This window comes from Ovis aries, chromosome 22 (assembly GCF_016772045.2).
Source record: "Ovis aries strain OAR_USU_Benz2616 breed Rambouillet chromosome 22, ARS-UI_Ramb_v3.0, whole genome shotgun sequence".
Classification (NCBI taxonomy): Eukaryota; Metazoa; Chordata; class Mammalia; order Artiodactyla; family Bovidae; genus Ovis; species Ovis aries.
The window spans coordinates 13847435-13860759 of NC_056075.1; the positions used below are offsets into that span (position 1 = coordinate 13847435).

The window sequence follows — 13325 nt, forward strand, 5'->3', positions numbered from 1 at the left end:
AACATATGCCTGACAGATAACAAAATTGATTCTCATATGTGGCAGTGGTTATATTTTTGGAAGACAAAGACTTACTGGGAAGTATAAATTTTAGCATTAAAAAAAATGCTGGGAGAGAAGTTCAAGAGGGAGGGGATATATGTATAACTATGACTGATTCATGTTGATGTATGGCAGAAACCAACACAATATTATAAAACAATTATTTTTCAATTAAAAAAACCTTACTCATAAGCCACATTTCAATTTTTACCACTTATGTCCACTAAAGGTACGACCCCACAGAGGAAAAATTATATATACCCATCAACACTGGTGAGAACCCAGCCACGTGAACAGCTCCTTGATCAGTTGAAAATGAAACAGCCTGAGCTGTTAACAATGCTAAACTGTTCAGAAAACAACAAAGAGACTAGTCAGGTAAAATTTATTTTAGGCATCATAATTTTAGAATTCTCCCATAAACTTTTTTTAAATTTACCTTTATTTATCTATTGTATTACTTATTTTGGCTGTGCTAGGTCTTCGTTGCCTCATGAGGGCTCTCTCTAGTTGTGACAATCAGAGGCTACTCTCTAGTTGTGGGGGCATCCCTTGTCTCAGAGCCAGGCTCTAGGTGTATGGTCTTCAAGAGTTGGGGCACGTGGGCTTAGTTGCTCCTTGGCACTTGGTAGGATCTTCCTGAACCAGGGGTCCACCCAATGTCTCTGCATTGCAAGGCAGACTCCTAGCCACTGGACCACCAGGGAAGCCCTAGACAATGTTTATGTTGTGTTTATTATGTGCTCGACATTGTTCTGAGCATTTTACATATATATTTACTTAGTTAATTCTCTCAGTAACTCCATACGGTGAATGCTAGTACTATCCCCAGTTTAACAGGTGAGGAAACTAAGAATTACCTTGTCCCAAATACAAGGACGGAGCTGGAAGCAGAATGTAGAGAATCTCCACAATCTGTGCATTTAACTATAGTAATTATAGAAAAGTTGGGAAATTGGGAAGTAACGAAGAAAGTAAAAAGTAAACTATAATCTCTTTATTCTGAGATTATCACATTTAACACTTTATTATAGGTACTTTTCTATGTGAAAACATAACAGGAATTATTTTTATTACTTTGTAGACTTTCTGCTAATTTTGTTGAGGTTGAACTTTTAAGTGATGGACATTGTGTTATTTTTCAAAGAAAACTGCCTTGTGTGAATATTTTTTTTTAACCCCACCCCCACCATGTGAAGATTTTTAAGCCCTGGGAATTTATCAATTCATCTAGCTTCTTATTTTAGGACTTGGATGAAGAAAATGCGGTGCTGGTGCTCACTGTTGAAGAACCTCTAACTCAGGAACCATCTGTAGATACTAGTTTGGATTGTTCATCAAGTGGTGGGGTTCCATTTTTCCAGGTACCTGATTGTATCTTGTTAATTAACCCTTCCACATCTAACGTAAATCTGTCATTTGCTATTCAGTATAAAGGCATTGCTCTTGATGGATGGAACGGGAAAAGTATTTTAGTCATTCCTTTAGGACGGTTTGTTAACTTTTCTGGTTTAAAGAATTTACACAAGTATGATCATTGATTAGGGTTTGTTTGATAGGATAAATGCAAAATTTGACTCCCATCTTTGGCTGGTAATCTGTTGTTATTCTTACCCCTTTTCTACTTCCTCCATACTCAGAATGATACTAAAAGCAGTCATTTCTTTCTTCCCTCCACATTTGACATGGATGTCCTGGAGCCTATCTCTGCCCACAGTCAGACTTTGAAGGCTAAGATGTTTAAAATGAGACTGAACGCCTCTCTGGTTTAACGACTGAGTCTCCTGCCTGAGGCTTTTCTCCTATGAACTATTCCCCAAGGCAGCCTGCACTTCTCACCTGCCTTGACCTTGAGCATTTACATACATCCTGTGCCCTCTCCTTCCCCCTTTTCACCACTTCTGGGAGTATTGACACTCTGAACTGTCTAATCTTCCCTCTCATTTAAAGGCATAAGCCTAGACAGTCTGTGAAGTAATAATTTCCTTGCATAGGATATTAATGTCTACATTTTATGTCATAGTTGAAGTGTTGCTTCTGATGTGTCTATGCTTCCACCATGATCTAAAGATTCTCCATTCCTAGTAAGCTATTAAATTAAGCTATTAGGTTCCTATTAACCTATTAATCTGAGCTATTCTAGCTCAGATTCTATTAAATTCCCCTCTCTCTGCATCAAGGCAATTTTATCCTTCAAATCTTCCTTCCTTTTGCTTTCTTCTTTACTATTAAAAAACTCTAGATATATTTCTATTTTTCAACCCTCTCTTCTATCTTATAAAATTGAGAAAAGAGGGAAAGTTAAGAGAACTTTAGTGGCTGGTTAATCCCTATGTGAAAATTCTTTCATTAGTACAGCATATGAGGTTCTGAAGGCTAGGCTGAGTGGTTCAGTTATGGCAAGGAAGTTCCTACAGTGCCAGAAAAGACTTGGGATTGGATTTTAGACCTTTAGCTAAAGTCCAGAAATTATTTTTTTCTCTGATATCTATCTGATTTGGGGAAGTTCTCTAGGTTAGAAACTGTAAAGTTGCTTTACAGTTTGTCTAAGAATTGATGAGTGGGTCTATAAGAAAAGTCATCAGTTCCCTAAAGCTCTCTAAGGGCAAGTACAAGGATTCCAATGAAGTATTCCCAAATGAGAAACATGAAATAACTTTTTTAAAAGATAAAATATAGGTTAAATTAAAAGTATCTTGAGATAGCCTATAGATCTATGCTTAAAATAGAATTACCTCTTTTTTGGGGGGCAGAGAGGGCTGCGTCTTGCAGCCCTTGGGATCTTAGTTCCCTGACCAGGCATTGAACCCTGGCCGTTGCAGTGAAAGCACAGAGTCCTAACCCCTGGACTGCCAGCGAACTCCCAGAATTGCCATTTTTGTACAGTAGCCCATCTTTGTTTCCCTAGAGCAAGATTGCTAGCAGCAGCACTACTGACATTTTGAGCTGCCTAATTCTTTGTTGTGGTGACCTGTCCTGTGTATTATGTGGTATTCATTAGCAGCTTCCCTGGTTTTTATCCACTGAAAGTAGTACCCCTCTAGCTTTAACAACCAAAAATGTCCTCAGACGTAAGCAAATGTCCCGAGAAGCAAAAATCTCCCTGTTGATAGCCATGGCCCTACAGTAAAATCTGTGATTATTTTTTTGGAAAACCATACAGGAAATTAAATTTCTTTCTCAAATACCTCCCCCCACTTGGTGATAGAAGGCATTCATTTCTACTTTCCAGGCAAAGTGTTGCCTCAAATTTGTGCTGAGTATTTCTAAAGTTTTCCACACCTAATTTCTTCCCTATAACCCAGATAATTTTGAAAATAGAATATGATTAATATGTGTCATGTTACTTTATATTGACTTAATTTTCTCCCTTAAATCCACAGCATAAAAAATCACATGGAAAAGACAAAGAAAACAGAGGCACTAATCCACTGGAGAAGTCTAAAGTGGAAGAAATCATAGAGCAGTCTGTTACGAAGAGCAGATTACCTCTACGAGCCCAGAACAACGTTTAGTTAACTTGAGGATTGGTAATTTTACTTTTTAAGGAAAATGGAAAATAAAACCTGTAACCCCAGAATTTGAGCCTTGTGTGCAGATTAAAAATGAGTAGAGAATATCAAGGCAGTGCTGTAAATGCAGTTGAATTCACTGTCTACCTATCTTTCTGTCATTGCTGTAGTTCCCTCTGTGTTAAGTTGGATTTCATTTGGGATTTGCATGGAGCAAATATGTATTTCTAGCTTTTGATATAAAATAGCTCTTTCAGAACAAATAAAAAATGTTTTCTTGTATATTACTAAATAGCAGATAGATAGACGCTGCAGTGTTCTTTTAGGCTTGAACTTATATAGGTGAATATCACCAGCACTTGGTCTTAGGAAGGCCATATCCTTTCTTTTCTTGCTGTGATTGAATTATGTGTATCTTTCCTTGCCTCCTTCCCTAGACTTTTTTATTCTGCCTTCTCAGCTCACTTTCTCCCTTTTTATTTGTCACCAAAACATTTGTAGAGCTAGAAAATGGTATCTATCCATTATTATTATGAGATAGCCAGAGTTTTATCTAGAAATCTTTGACACTTTTCTGTGGTTATCTCTAAAATCACTGCCAACAGTAAACATAACCCTGGAAATATCCCGTCAATATTTTTGTTTCCCCCTAGATGTGAAAAAGCATTTCATTCCTTTATGAGGCCTGACATATTAGCCCCTATAGAGTTCACAAAAAGCCATTCTCCCGGACTATAGATTGCTGTTATGGGAGAAAAACCCTGAGTTCTGATTAATGGCTGTGTGACCCCGTTTTAAGGCCTATGTCTTATGCAAAAGGTCACGCTGATTTAAGGGCTTTTTGAAGCTATTGATTATAAGTGTAATTTATATTCTTTTGTTTACTTGGTGAAACTTTTTGTTGTTCTTTGTATATAATAAAATATGTGTGTATATATTTTTCTCTACTGAAATCTTAACCCTTAATTGAAGGTCCCTGATATTTTTTGATCTAGCAGCCAAATTTCTGGAAGTTGGGATGTTTCAGCATGAAGAACCAGAGCACTTAGAATATATGCAAAGAATAAATTTGTGCCCACATCAAGTTAAGTGTAGAAATTCAGAGTTTGATTTTGATAACTAAGTAAAACCAAGCCCTGTTGGATAATTAGAAAACGTGCTAAGGAACTCAGTTTGCCTTGCAGAGTATTAATTATCTTAATAAAAATGATCATATAATTTCTCTGCAAAATCAGATGTCAATACAAGCTATGAATAATATCTAATAAAAATAAGCTACCCTTGGTAAATCCATGATTAATAAATTTGATCTCTACATTAACTTGCTTGTCTCATTATTTCTTATTTTGCAGTGGGTATGTTTACAGAGTTAAGCAAGTTGTATTAAAATCCCTAAAATAAACTTCCACCCAGGTACCAGCAAGGAAGAAAGGCCTTGGTAAACATCCCAGCTTTCAGTTGCACTCCACGGGGCTACACCTTAGTGTGAGATGAGTGAGAAACAGGTTGGCCCTCACAGGGCCTGAAGTCCAGCTTTAAGCCATCTCATTCCCAAACTGTTTTAAGGTTACCTACGAATGCTAATACAGCTGGTTGAACAGCCTGCTGCTGCTGCGGCTGCTGCTAAGTCACTTCAGTCGTGTCTGACTCTGCGACCCCATAGATGGCAGCCCACCAGGCTCCGCCATCCCTGGGATTCTCCAGGCAAGAACACGAGTGGGTTGCCATTTCCTTCTCCAATGCATGAAAGTGAAAAGTGAAAGTGAAGTTGCCAAAATAAATCAGGAGAATTTTAACATCTAGAGCCTGAAATTAACTTGGTACATTTTAATATACATTGTGAAGCACTCAAAAAGTAACCCTCAGCAAAAATAGAGTAGGTAGCTTCAAGGACCCATCATTCCTCCTCAGAGATGAAAACATTCAGAAATAACTTTGTCATAACTTGGAAAAATAGAAGTTTATAGAACCAAGCAAATGTTGCATCAGGAATAAAGTAACCTAAATATTAGGAAAGCCTTTTGGTGTTTTACTTGCCCTTGCGCCATCCCCCTTCCCAGCACTGTGGTAGTCTTGAAGACAGGCAGAAGCCCATGGTTCTCAGAGTGGGACCTTGTTCCTTGGTCCTGAAGAAGCTTAGGCAGTTTTAATCTCAAAAAGTTGTTGAAACCTGTTTAGGCCAACATGAAGGACTGAAGCAAAGCCTTTGTTTCAGCTAACTCTGAACTCAGGTTGAAAAATGGTAGGCGTTTCTCGAAAATATTGTAAGCAAATGACCTGCTGCCATGTTTGGCAAAAGATTACAGTTGAGGTAAATAAAGGTGTGCCCAAAGCCTGAGAGGAAATAATGCGAGAGAATTTCCAAGGGAAATCAGGCTATTCAAAAACAATAGTATACTAGGGAACTGAGAAAGCCATCTATGTTTAGGGCAAGTTGCATTCTTAGAGAAGACCTAAGTATTCACTGCTGGCTGAACTCTGGGCTCAGCATAAGTAGGAAGTGAAGGCTAAGCAGATTTAAAAATGATCTAGCTAAGCACTAAAGGAGTGCTCCACTATAGCCACTCTACAAAGACTGGGAGGAGGTTTTTTCCCTTTTTGTTTTCTTTTAATTCTTATATATATTTTTGCCATAGGCATTCAAGGAAATCTGTCAATACTAGGTGAATATAAGCAAAAAAGTCTTCAAAGAAAAGTCAAGTGAGACTTTACAAAAAAAGTTGAGAAAAGTCACTAAACTACAGCCCACAGCAAGGAACAAAAACAAACCATGAGGCATGAAGAATCTGATTGTCAAACTTGCCATAATATTCAAATGTTCAGTTTTCAACAAAAAACGGAATTTTGCAAACTATGGCTCATTCGCAGAAGAAATTAACAGACTTGCTGAGGGAACATAAACTTTGGACTTTTCATCAACTGTCTCAAATATGCTCACAGAGCTAAAGGAATCCAGTAAGTTGTCTCAACAAATAGAGAATATCAGTGAAGAAACTGTAAAAAGGAACCATACAAATCTGGAGCTGAAAAGTAACTGAAGTGAAAAAAATCACAAGAGGCTTCCAATAGTAAATATGAACAGGCAATTGAAAGCCAGTGAACTTGAAGCTAAGTCAGTTGAAATTGTCCAGTTGGAGAATCAGGAGGGAAAAAGAATGAAGGACAAATAGAATTTAAGAGACCTGTAGAGCATAATGAAACAACATTTGCAAAAAGTACCAGAAGGATAGAGAAAGAAAGGAGCAGAAAGAATGCTTGAAGAAATAATGGCTGAAAACTTCTCAGATTTGCTAAAACACTCAAAGCTGCATATCCAAGATACTCAACAAGTCCAAACAGTATAAACTCAAGAGATCCACAAGACACATAACTATTAAAACTGAAGACAGAATCTTGAAAGCAGCAAGAGTGTAGTCTTCAGGAAAATGCAAATTAAAACCACAGTTAGATATCACTTCACATCCACAAGAATAGCTGTAGTAAAAACAAAATAACAAAAACAACAAAAATAACTTCCCTGTTGGTCCAGTGGCTAAGACTCTGCACTTTCACCGCAGGGGGCCCCAGGTTTGATCCCTGGTTGGGGAACCCAAGATACTGCCTGATGCACAGTGCGGCCCAAAACAAAAAATAACAAGTGCTGGTGAAGATAGTGAGTGGAAACCCTCAAATACTGCTTGTGGGAATGAAAAATGTCAGCCACTGTTTAAAAAGAGCTTGGTGGTTCCTAAACAAGATAAACGTAGAATTACCATTTGACCCAGCAAATCTACCCCTAGATAGCTATCCAAGAGAAAAGAAAAAATTTATCCACACACATCTGTACACAGATGTTCATGTTAGCACTGCTGCTGCTGCTCCTGCTACTAAGTCACTTCAGTCGTGTCCGACTCTGCGACCCCATAGACGGCAGCCCGCCAGGCTCCCCCGTCCCTGGGATTCTCAAGGCAAGAACACTGGAGTGGGTTGCCATTTCCTTCTTCAATGCATGAAAGTGAAAAGTGAAAATGCTATAAACAATACAACATAAAATGGATAAAATACATATAATGGATTATTAGCCATAAAAATAATGAAGTGCTGATACCCACTACTGTGTGGATAAACCTTGAAAAAAATGCTAAGTGAAAGAAGTCAGATGCCAAAATTCATATATTATTGTATGTTTACATTTGTATGAAATATCCAGGATAGGTAAATTCATAGAAGCAGATTGGTGGATGCCAAGGTTGTTTTGAGTTGGGAGAAAGGGAGTGATTGCTTAATGAGTGTGGACTTTCATGATGTTGGAAATGTGTTGGAACCAGGTAGATGTGGTGGTTGTACAACACTGTGAATATACTAAGTGCCATGGAATTATTTTTTTTTAACTAAAAATTTTGAGGTATAATTGGCACATATTAGTTTAATTGTACAACAATTTGAAATTTGTATACATTGTACACCACAATAATTCTCATAATTATTCATTTTATGTGATTTTGACCTAAAAATAAAAGCCATTCAAAATATAAAGTGAGTCCTATCATCTATTAAAGAAGAAGTACTTGAATCATAAAGGGATTAACATTGTAGGTAGAACTGATTAGCAGATAGTAAAATGTTCTTAAAGAAACATGACAATTTAAACATATGTTGTATACATTGTGTGCCCATAAAACACAGCTGTTTACGCTCCTTTAAAAATAATTGGGCTTCCCTGGTGACTAAAACGGTAAACAATCTGCCTGCAATTCAGGAGACCCAGGTTTGATCCTTGAGTTGGGAAGATCCCTTGGAAAAAGGAATGGCAACCCACTCCAGTGTTCTCACTTGGAGAATTCCATGGACAGAGGAGCCTAGCGGGCTACAGTCCATGGGGTTACAAAGAGTTGGACACAACTGAAAGAGTTGGCCGTGACTTAGCAACTAACACTTTCACTTTCAAAAAATAATCCAGAATACAAAAAGTAAAAGTGAAAGTCACTCAGTTGTGTCTGACTCTTTGCGAGTCTATACAGCCCATGGAATTCTCTAGGCCAGAATACCCAGGTCTCCCGAATTGCAGGTGGATTCTTTACCAGCTGAGCTGTAAGGAAAGCCCAAGAATACTGGAGTGGGTAGCATAGCCCTTATCCAGGGCATCCTCCTGACCCAGGAATTGAACCGGGGTCTCTTGCATTGCAGGCAGATTCTTTATCAACTGAGCTATGAGGGAAGCCCAGTATACAAACAGACCAAACATCAACAGGAAAGACAACAGAAACCAATTACAGAAACTAAAGCTAATGGAGTTGCCAAACAAGATAATTTTAAAATTAAACATTTAAAGAATTTATACACAATGAAATATTTTGGATGAAAATTATTTTACAAAGAACTGACAAATTCTAGAACTGAAAAAATATCATAAATTATGAACACAGGGAATGGGTTTAGTTGTGAACAGACCTTGTTAAGAGAGTTTTTAAAAGTAGATGATAGGGACTTCCCTGACAGTCCAGTGGCTGGGACTTGGTGCTCCCAGTGCAGGTGGTCTGGGTTTGATCCCCGGTCAGGGAATTAGATCCAATATGTTGGAGAAGGCAATGGCAACCCACTCCAGTACTCTTGCCTGGAAAATCCCATGGACGGAGGAGCCTGGTAGGCTGCAGTCCACAAGTCGGACACGGCTGAGCAACTTCACTTTCACTTTTCGCTTTCATGCACTGGAGAAGGAAGTGGAAACCCACTCTAGTGTTCTTGCCTGGAGAATCCCAGGGACAGTGGAGCCTGGTGGGCTTCCGTCTCTGGGGTCGCACAGAGTCGGACACGACTGATGCGACTTAGCAGCAGTAGCAGCAGCATGCTGCAGCTAAGACCCAGTGCAGCCAAATAAATACACACTTTAAAAAAAGTGGATGATAGGTTGGAAGAAAATCATTACACTGAAGCATAGCAAGACCAAAGGATAAGAAACATGAAAGAAACAGGACATGGTGAAGAGATTAAACATGTATACAATTAGTGCCTCACAAGGAAGAAGAGAGAATGGGACTGAAGCTTTATAATCCTGAACAGGACAAATGCAAAATCACACCTAGGTACACCACAGGCAAACTGCTAAAGGATAAATGAAATAAGGAAGTCAAGACAATAGAGATAATTAAACTGCTGAAACAAAATAACTGATGGCCACCACAGTGAAAATACTTTTTAGGAATGATGGTGCATTAAAGCCATTTTATGTGTCTAAGAAATGATAATTGATTTATGTCATCACCAATCTGGCACTAAAGGAAACACTAAAGGGTGTTCTTTAGGCAAAAAGAAAATGGTGTCAAATGGCCTCTCAGAGATGTAGGAAAGAATAAAGAACAATAAAAAATATAAATGCATCAGAAAGGTAAATCATCACTGTAAAACAATAACAGTGTTTCATGAGTCTAAAATATATACGGAATTAAAACCCTCAAGAATAACATAAGATGGAAGAAAGTTAGGAGGAATTAAACTGTCAAAGATTCTTTATCGGGGAGGTAGTAAAGATTCTAATATTAGACTTTGATAAGTCAAGTCTAAGGAAAATATTAAATTTGAATATATTCTATCATTTGATAAATTTTTTTTTGTAAATGTCAGTAGGGCCAAGTCGATTGATAGGGTTGCAGGTCTCCTATAACATTACTAATCTTCTGTGTAGTTCTGGTAATTAAAATGTTAAAGTCTCAGAAATTCTCTGGTGGTCCATTGGTTAAGATTCTGTGCTTTCACTGCTAAGAGCTCAGATTTGATACCTGGTCAGGGGAACTAAGATTCCACAAGCACTTAATGCAGCAACCCCCTACCCCTCGCAAAAAACAAAACAAAACAAACAAAAAAAAACCAACCCCAAAACTGTTGAACTCTCTAACCGTAAATTTTAAAATTTCTCCTGTCAGTTCTTTCTTTCTACTTCTAGCAGTTGCGCTATGAAAGTGAAAGTTGCTCAGCTGTGTCCGACTCTTTGCGACCCCATGTACTATACAGTCCACGGAATTCTCCAGGCCAGAACACTGGAGTGAGTAGCCTTTCCCTTCTCCAGGGGATATTCCCAACCCAGGGATCGAATCCAGGTCTCCCGCATTGTAGGTGGATTCTTTACCAGCTGAGCCACTTGTGCTGTGAAGTACATATATATTTAGAATTGTTACACTTCTTGATGAATCAACACCTTTATCAGTATTGTCCCTTTTTATTCTTGGTGACATTCCTTAAAGTGAAAAAGTTAGTCCCTTCAGTCATGTCTGACTCTTTGCGACCCTACGGACTGTAGCCCATGGCTCCTCTGCCCATGGGATTCTCCAGGCAAGAATATTGGAGTGGGTTACCATGTCTCCCTCCAGGGGCTCTTCCCAACCCAGGGATCAAACCCACGTCTGTTATGCCTCCTACATCGCCACCTGGAAAGCCCAGTGGGGTGGGCAGTTACTCCCTTCTCCAGGGGATCTTCTGACACAGAGATCAAACCCAGGTCTCCGGAATTGCAGGCTGATTCTTTACTATCTGAGCCATCAAGGAAGCCCATTCCTTATTCTATATTAATGTAGATACTCTAGCTTTATTTCCTTTGTAAAAGATTAATTTAAAAATTGAGTTATAGTTGATTTATAACTCCAGCTTTCTCTTTCTTAATGTTTGTAGACTTTTTGATGATGGCCATTCTGATCAGTGTGAGGTGATACTTTACTGTAATTTTGATTTGCATTTCTTTAATAATTATGTTGTTTTTCTTTTTTTTCTACCTCCTTTAGAAATGTTTTTATGAGTCCATTTTATCTCCATTAAAACTTTTGTTTAGTTTTTCCCAAAGGCTTACTGTATATATATATATAGAACTAATAATAGTTTGCCCTCAAAAAAATTATATTGAATCACATATAGCTTGAGAACCTAACAACAGCACACTTCTAAATACTCTCTCATCTTTTCTGTGTTTTTCATTTTACTCTTATATTTGCAATAAAACCACAATCCATGTATTTCATCTTGAAAGATTATTATCTTTGGAGAGATTAAGAGAAAGAATGTCTTTCTATTCTCATTTTAACCACTTCCAGAGATCTTATTTTTTGTAGATCTGTCTTTATGTATGATACCATATTCTCTAATATACTCTTGTTGAAGAGCTTCCTTTAATATTTCTTACAGTATAGGACTGCTGGTAATGAATTCTGTCACTTTTGTTTTCTAAAATATTCTGTCTTCATTTTGGAAAGATATTTCGTCCTGTGTGTAATTCTGGGCTGGCAGTTACTTTCTTTCAGCACTTTAAAGATGTCACTGCATGTCCTCTGGTTTGCAGTTTCTATTAAGAAGCCTAATGTGCAATTCTTATCTTTGTTCTTCTGCATTTAATGTCTTCTTTCTCTGGCTGCCTTCAAAGTTTTCTCTTTAACTTTGGTTTTCGGTGGTTGGATTAGGGTGGGAGCTAGGTTGCAAGAGAGCTTTTCTCAATGTTCTTTCTCCACCCTCAGCTATCAGCCTTCCCTGTGTGCCTGAACTGGTGAAGGGTTTCTGAGCACTTCTGCCATGGGAAGGTGCTACTCTCTTTTCTCATTCTTGGGTCTCGCTGGCCTGAAGCTGGGGGTTGGGAAGGGTTTTCTGCTGTCCAGGTCCAGCCTTCGTCCTAGCAGGCCCTGTGTCCTGGGTCTTGGGGGAGTTGGGCTTTCTCAGTGATCCTGTCCCTCTCTGGGGTAGCCAAACTCTGCTGGGAACTTTGGCAGGTTCTGTGCAGAAGAGTTTCTTGCCCTTCCTCTCTGAGTAAAAATTTTTTTTTAAAACCTTGATCACTAGGCTTTCCATGTGGCCCAGTGGTAAAGAACCCGCCTGCCAATGCAGGAGCTAGCAGTAAATTCCTGGATTTGGAAGATCCCTGGATGGCAAGTCACTCCAGTATCCTTGCCTGGAGAATCCCATGGAGAGCAGAGCCTGGAAGACTACAGTCCATAGAGTCGCAAAGAGTGGGACATGACTGAAGCGACTTAGCACCCATGCCCAGCAGTCTTCACATGTATCCCTAGGAGCCACAAGTATTGCTGCCTTTCCCCCTGTGGCTTTGGTCTGTAAGAAAGAAGTCTCTGGGTAGAGCTTCATGCCTGTTTTTGTAGTAGTGGCTGCTTCCTTTTCCAAGCCTGCATCACAAATAGAGGCTTCTTCTGATCTCCTCCCTGGGTTTCTGTTTTTCTTGAGCACCTGTAAAGTCTGTGAAGAGCCTGGTAGTGGGTGCAAATTCCCATTGTGTCTGCAGCTCCCAGGGGTTCTATAACTTTCACACTAGCTTACATTAAACCTTTGTCAATTTGTTAAAATGTTTTAGCTGAATTCTTCTTACTTGCTTGTATGATATCTGGTGTCTCCTTCTCCCAGGTCAGCTATCACTCTTCCCTGTCTCTCAATAGGAAGTCCTTTTTTCTCAAAGTGCTTGGCTGGCCTGAGACCTCAGCTCTCCGACTGGTGCAGAAAAGTTATGATTGTGTTTGTCTAGATTTTTTCTTGTTAGAGTGACAACAATGGTCTTTATAACTTTCTGCATCCTAGGTGGGAGCAAAATCAATATAGTCTCCTGTTAACACCTTCTAACTTGTTAGATAAATAGTGGGACTGATTTCAAGAGAGATTCCCTTTTCAAATGTGTGCCTGTTTTGTTCCCATTTGACTCTTCTTATTTATTATTTCTTCTGGATCCTTACCAGCCAAATCTTTCTCAGTCTTTATGATAGCCTCCCATGCCTTCAAAGATACTTCCCCCTGTGTGTTTGAAAAAGCATATAA

The 13325-nt window shown here is 38.8% G+C and overlaps 1 protein-coding gene and 1 long non-coding RNA gene across 3 annotated transcripts in view; one reads left to right on the forward strand and one right to left on the reverse strand.

Annotated features, from left to right (window-relative positions):
- KIF11 (kinesin family member 11) overlaps window positions 1–4875 on the forward strand; it is a 41490-nt gene extending 36615 nt beyond the window's left edge. The window contains 3 exon segments of the mRNA XM_004020034.5: window positions 272–420; window positions 1290–1406; window positions 3426–4875. Of these exon segments, the coding sequence (XP_004020083.3) occupies window positions 272–420; window positions 1290–1406; window positions 3426–3557 (398 nt within the window). The 3' untranslated portion in view covers window positions 3558–4875.
- The window catches only part of LOC105604230 (uncharacterized), a 53261-nt gene that overhangs the window by 28901 nt on the left and 11035 nt on the right, over window positions 1–13325 (reverse strand). The window contains exon 3 of one of the 2 annotated variants that reach the window (XR_009598099.1): window positions 13244–13301. This is a non-coding gene — a long non-coding RNA (uncharacterized LOC105604230). Of the gene's footprint in view, window positions 1–413; window positions 13302–13325 lie in introns of those variants that run through there. The other variant, XR_001023650.5, reaches the window with a different exon arrangement.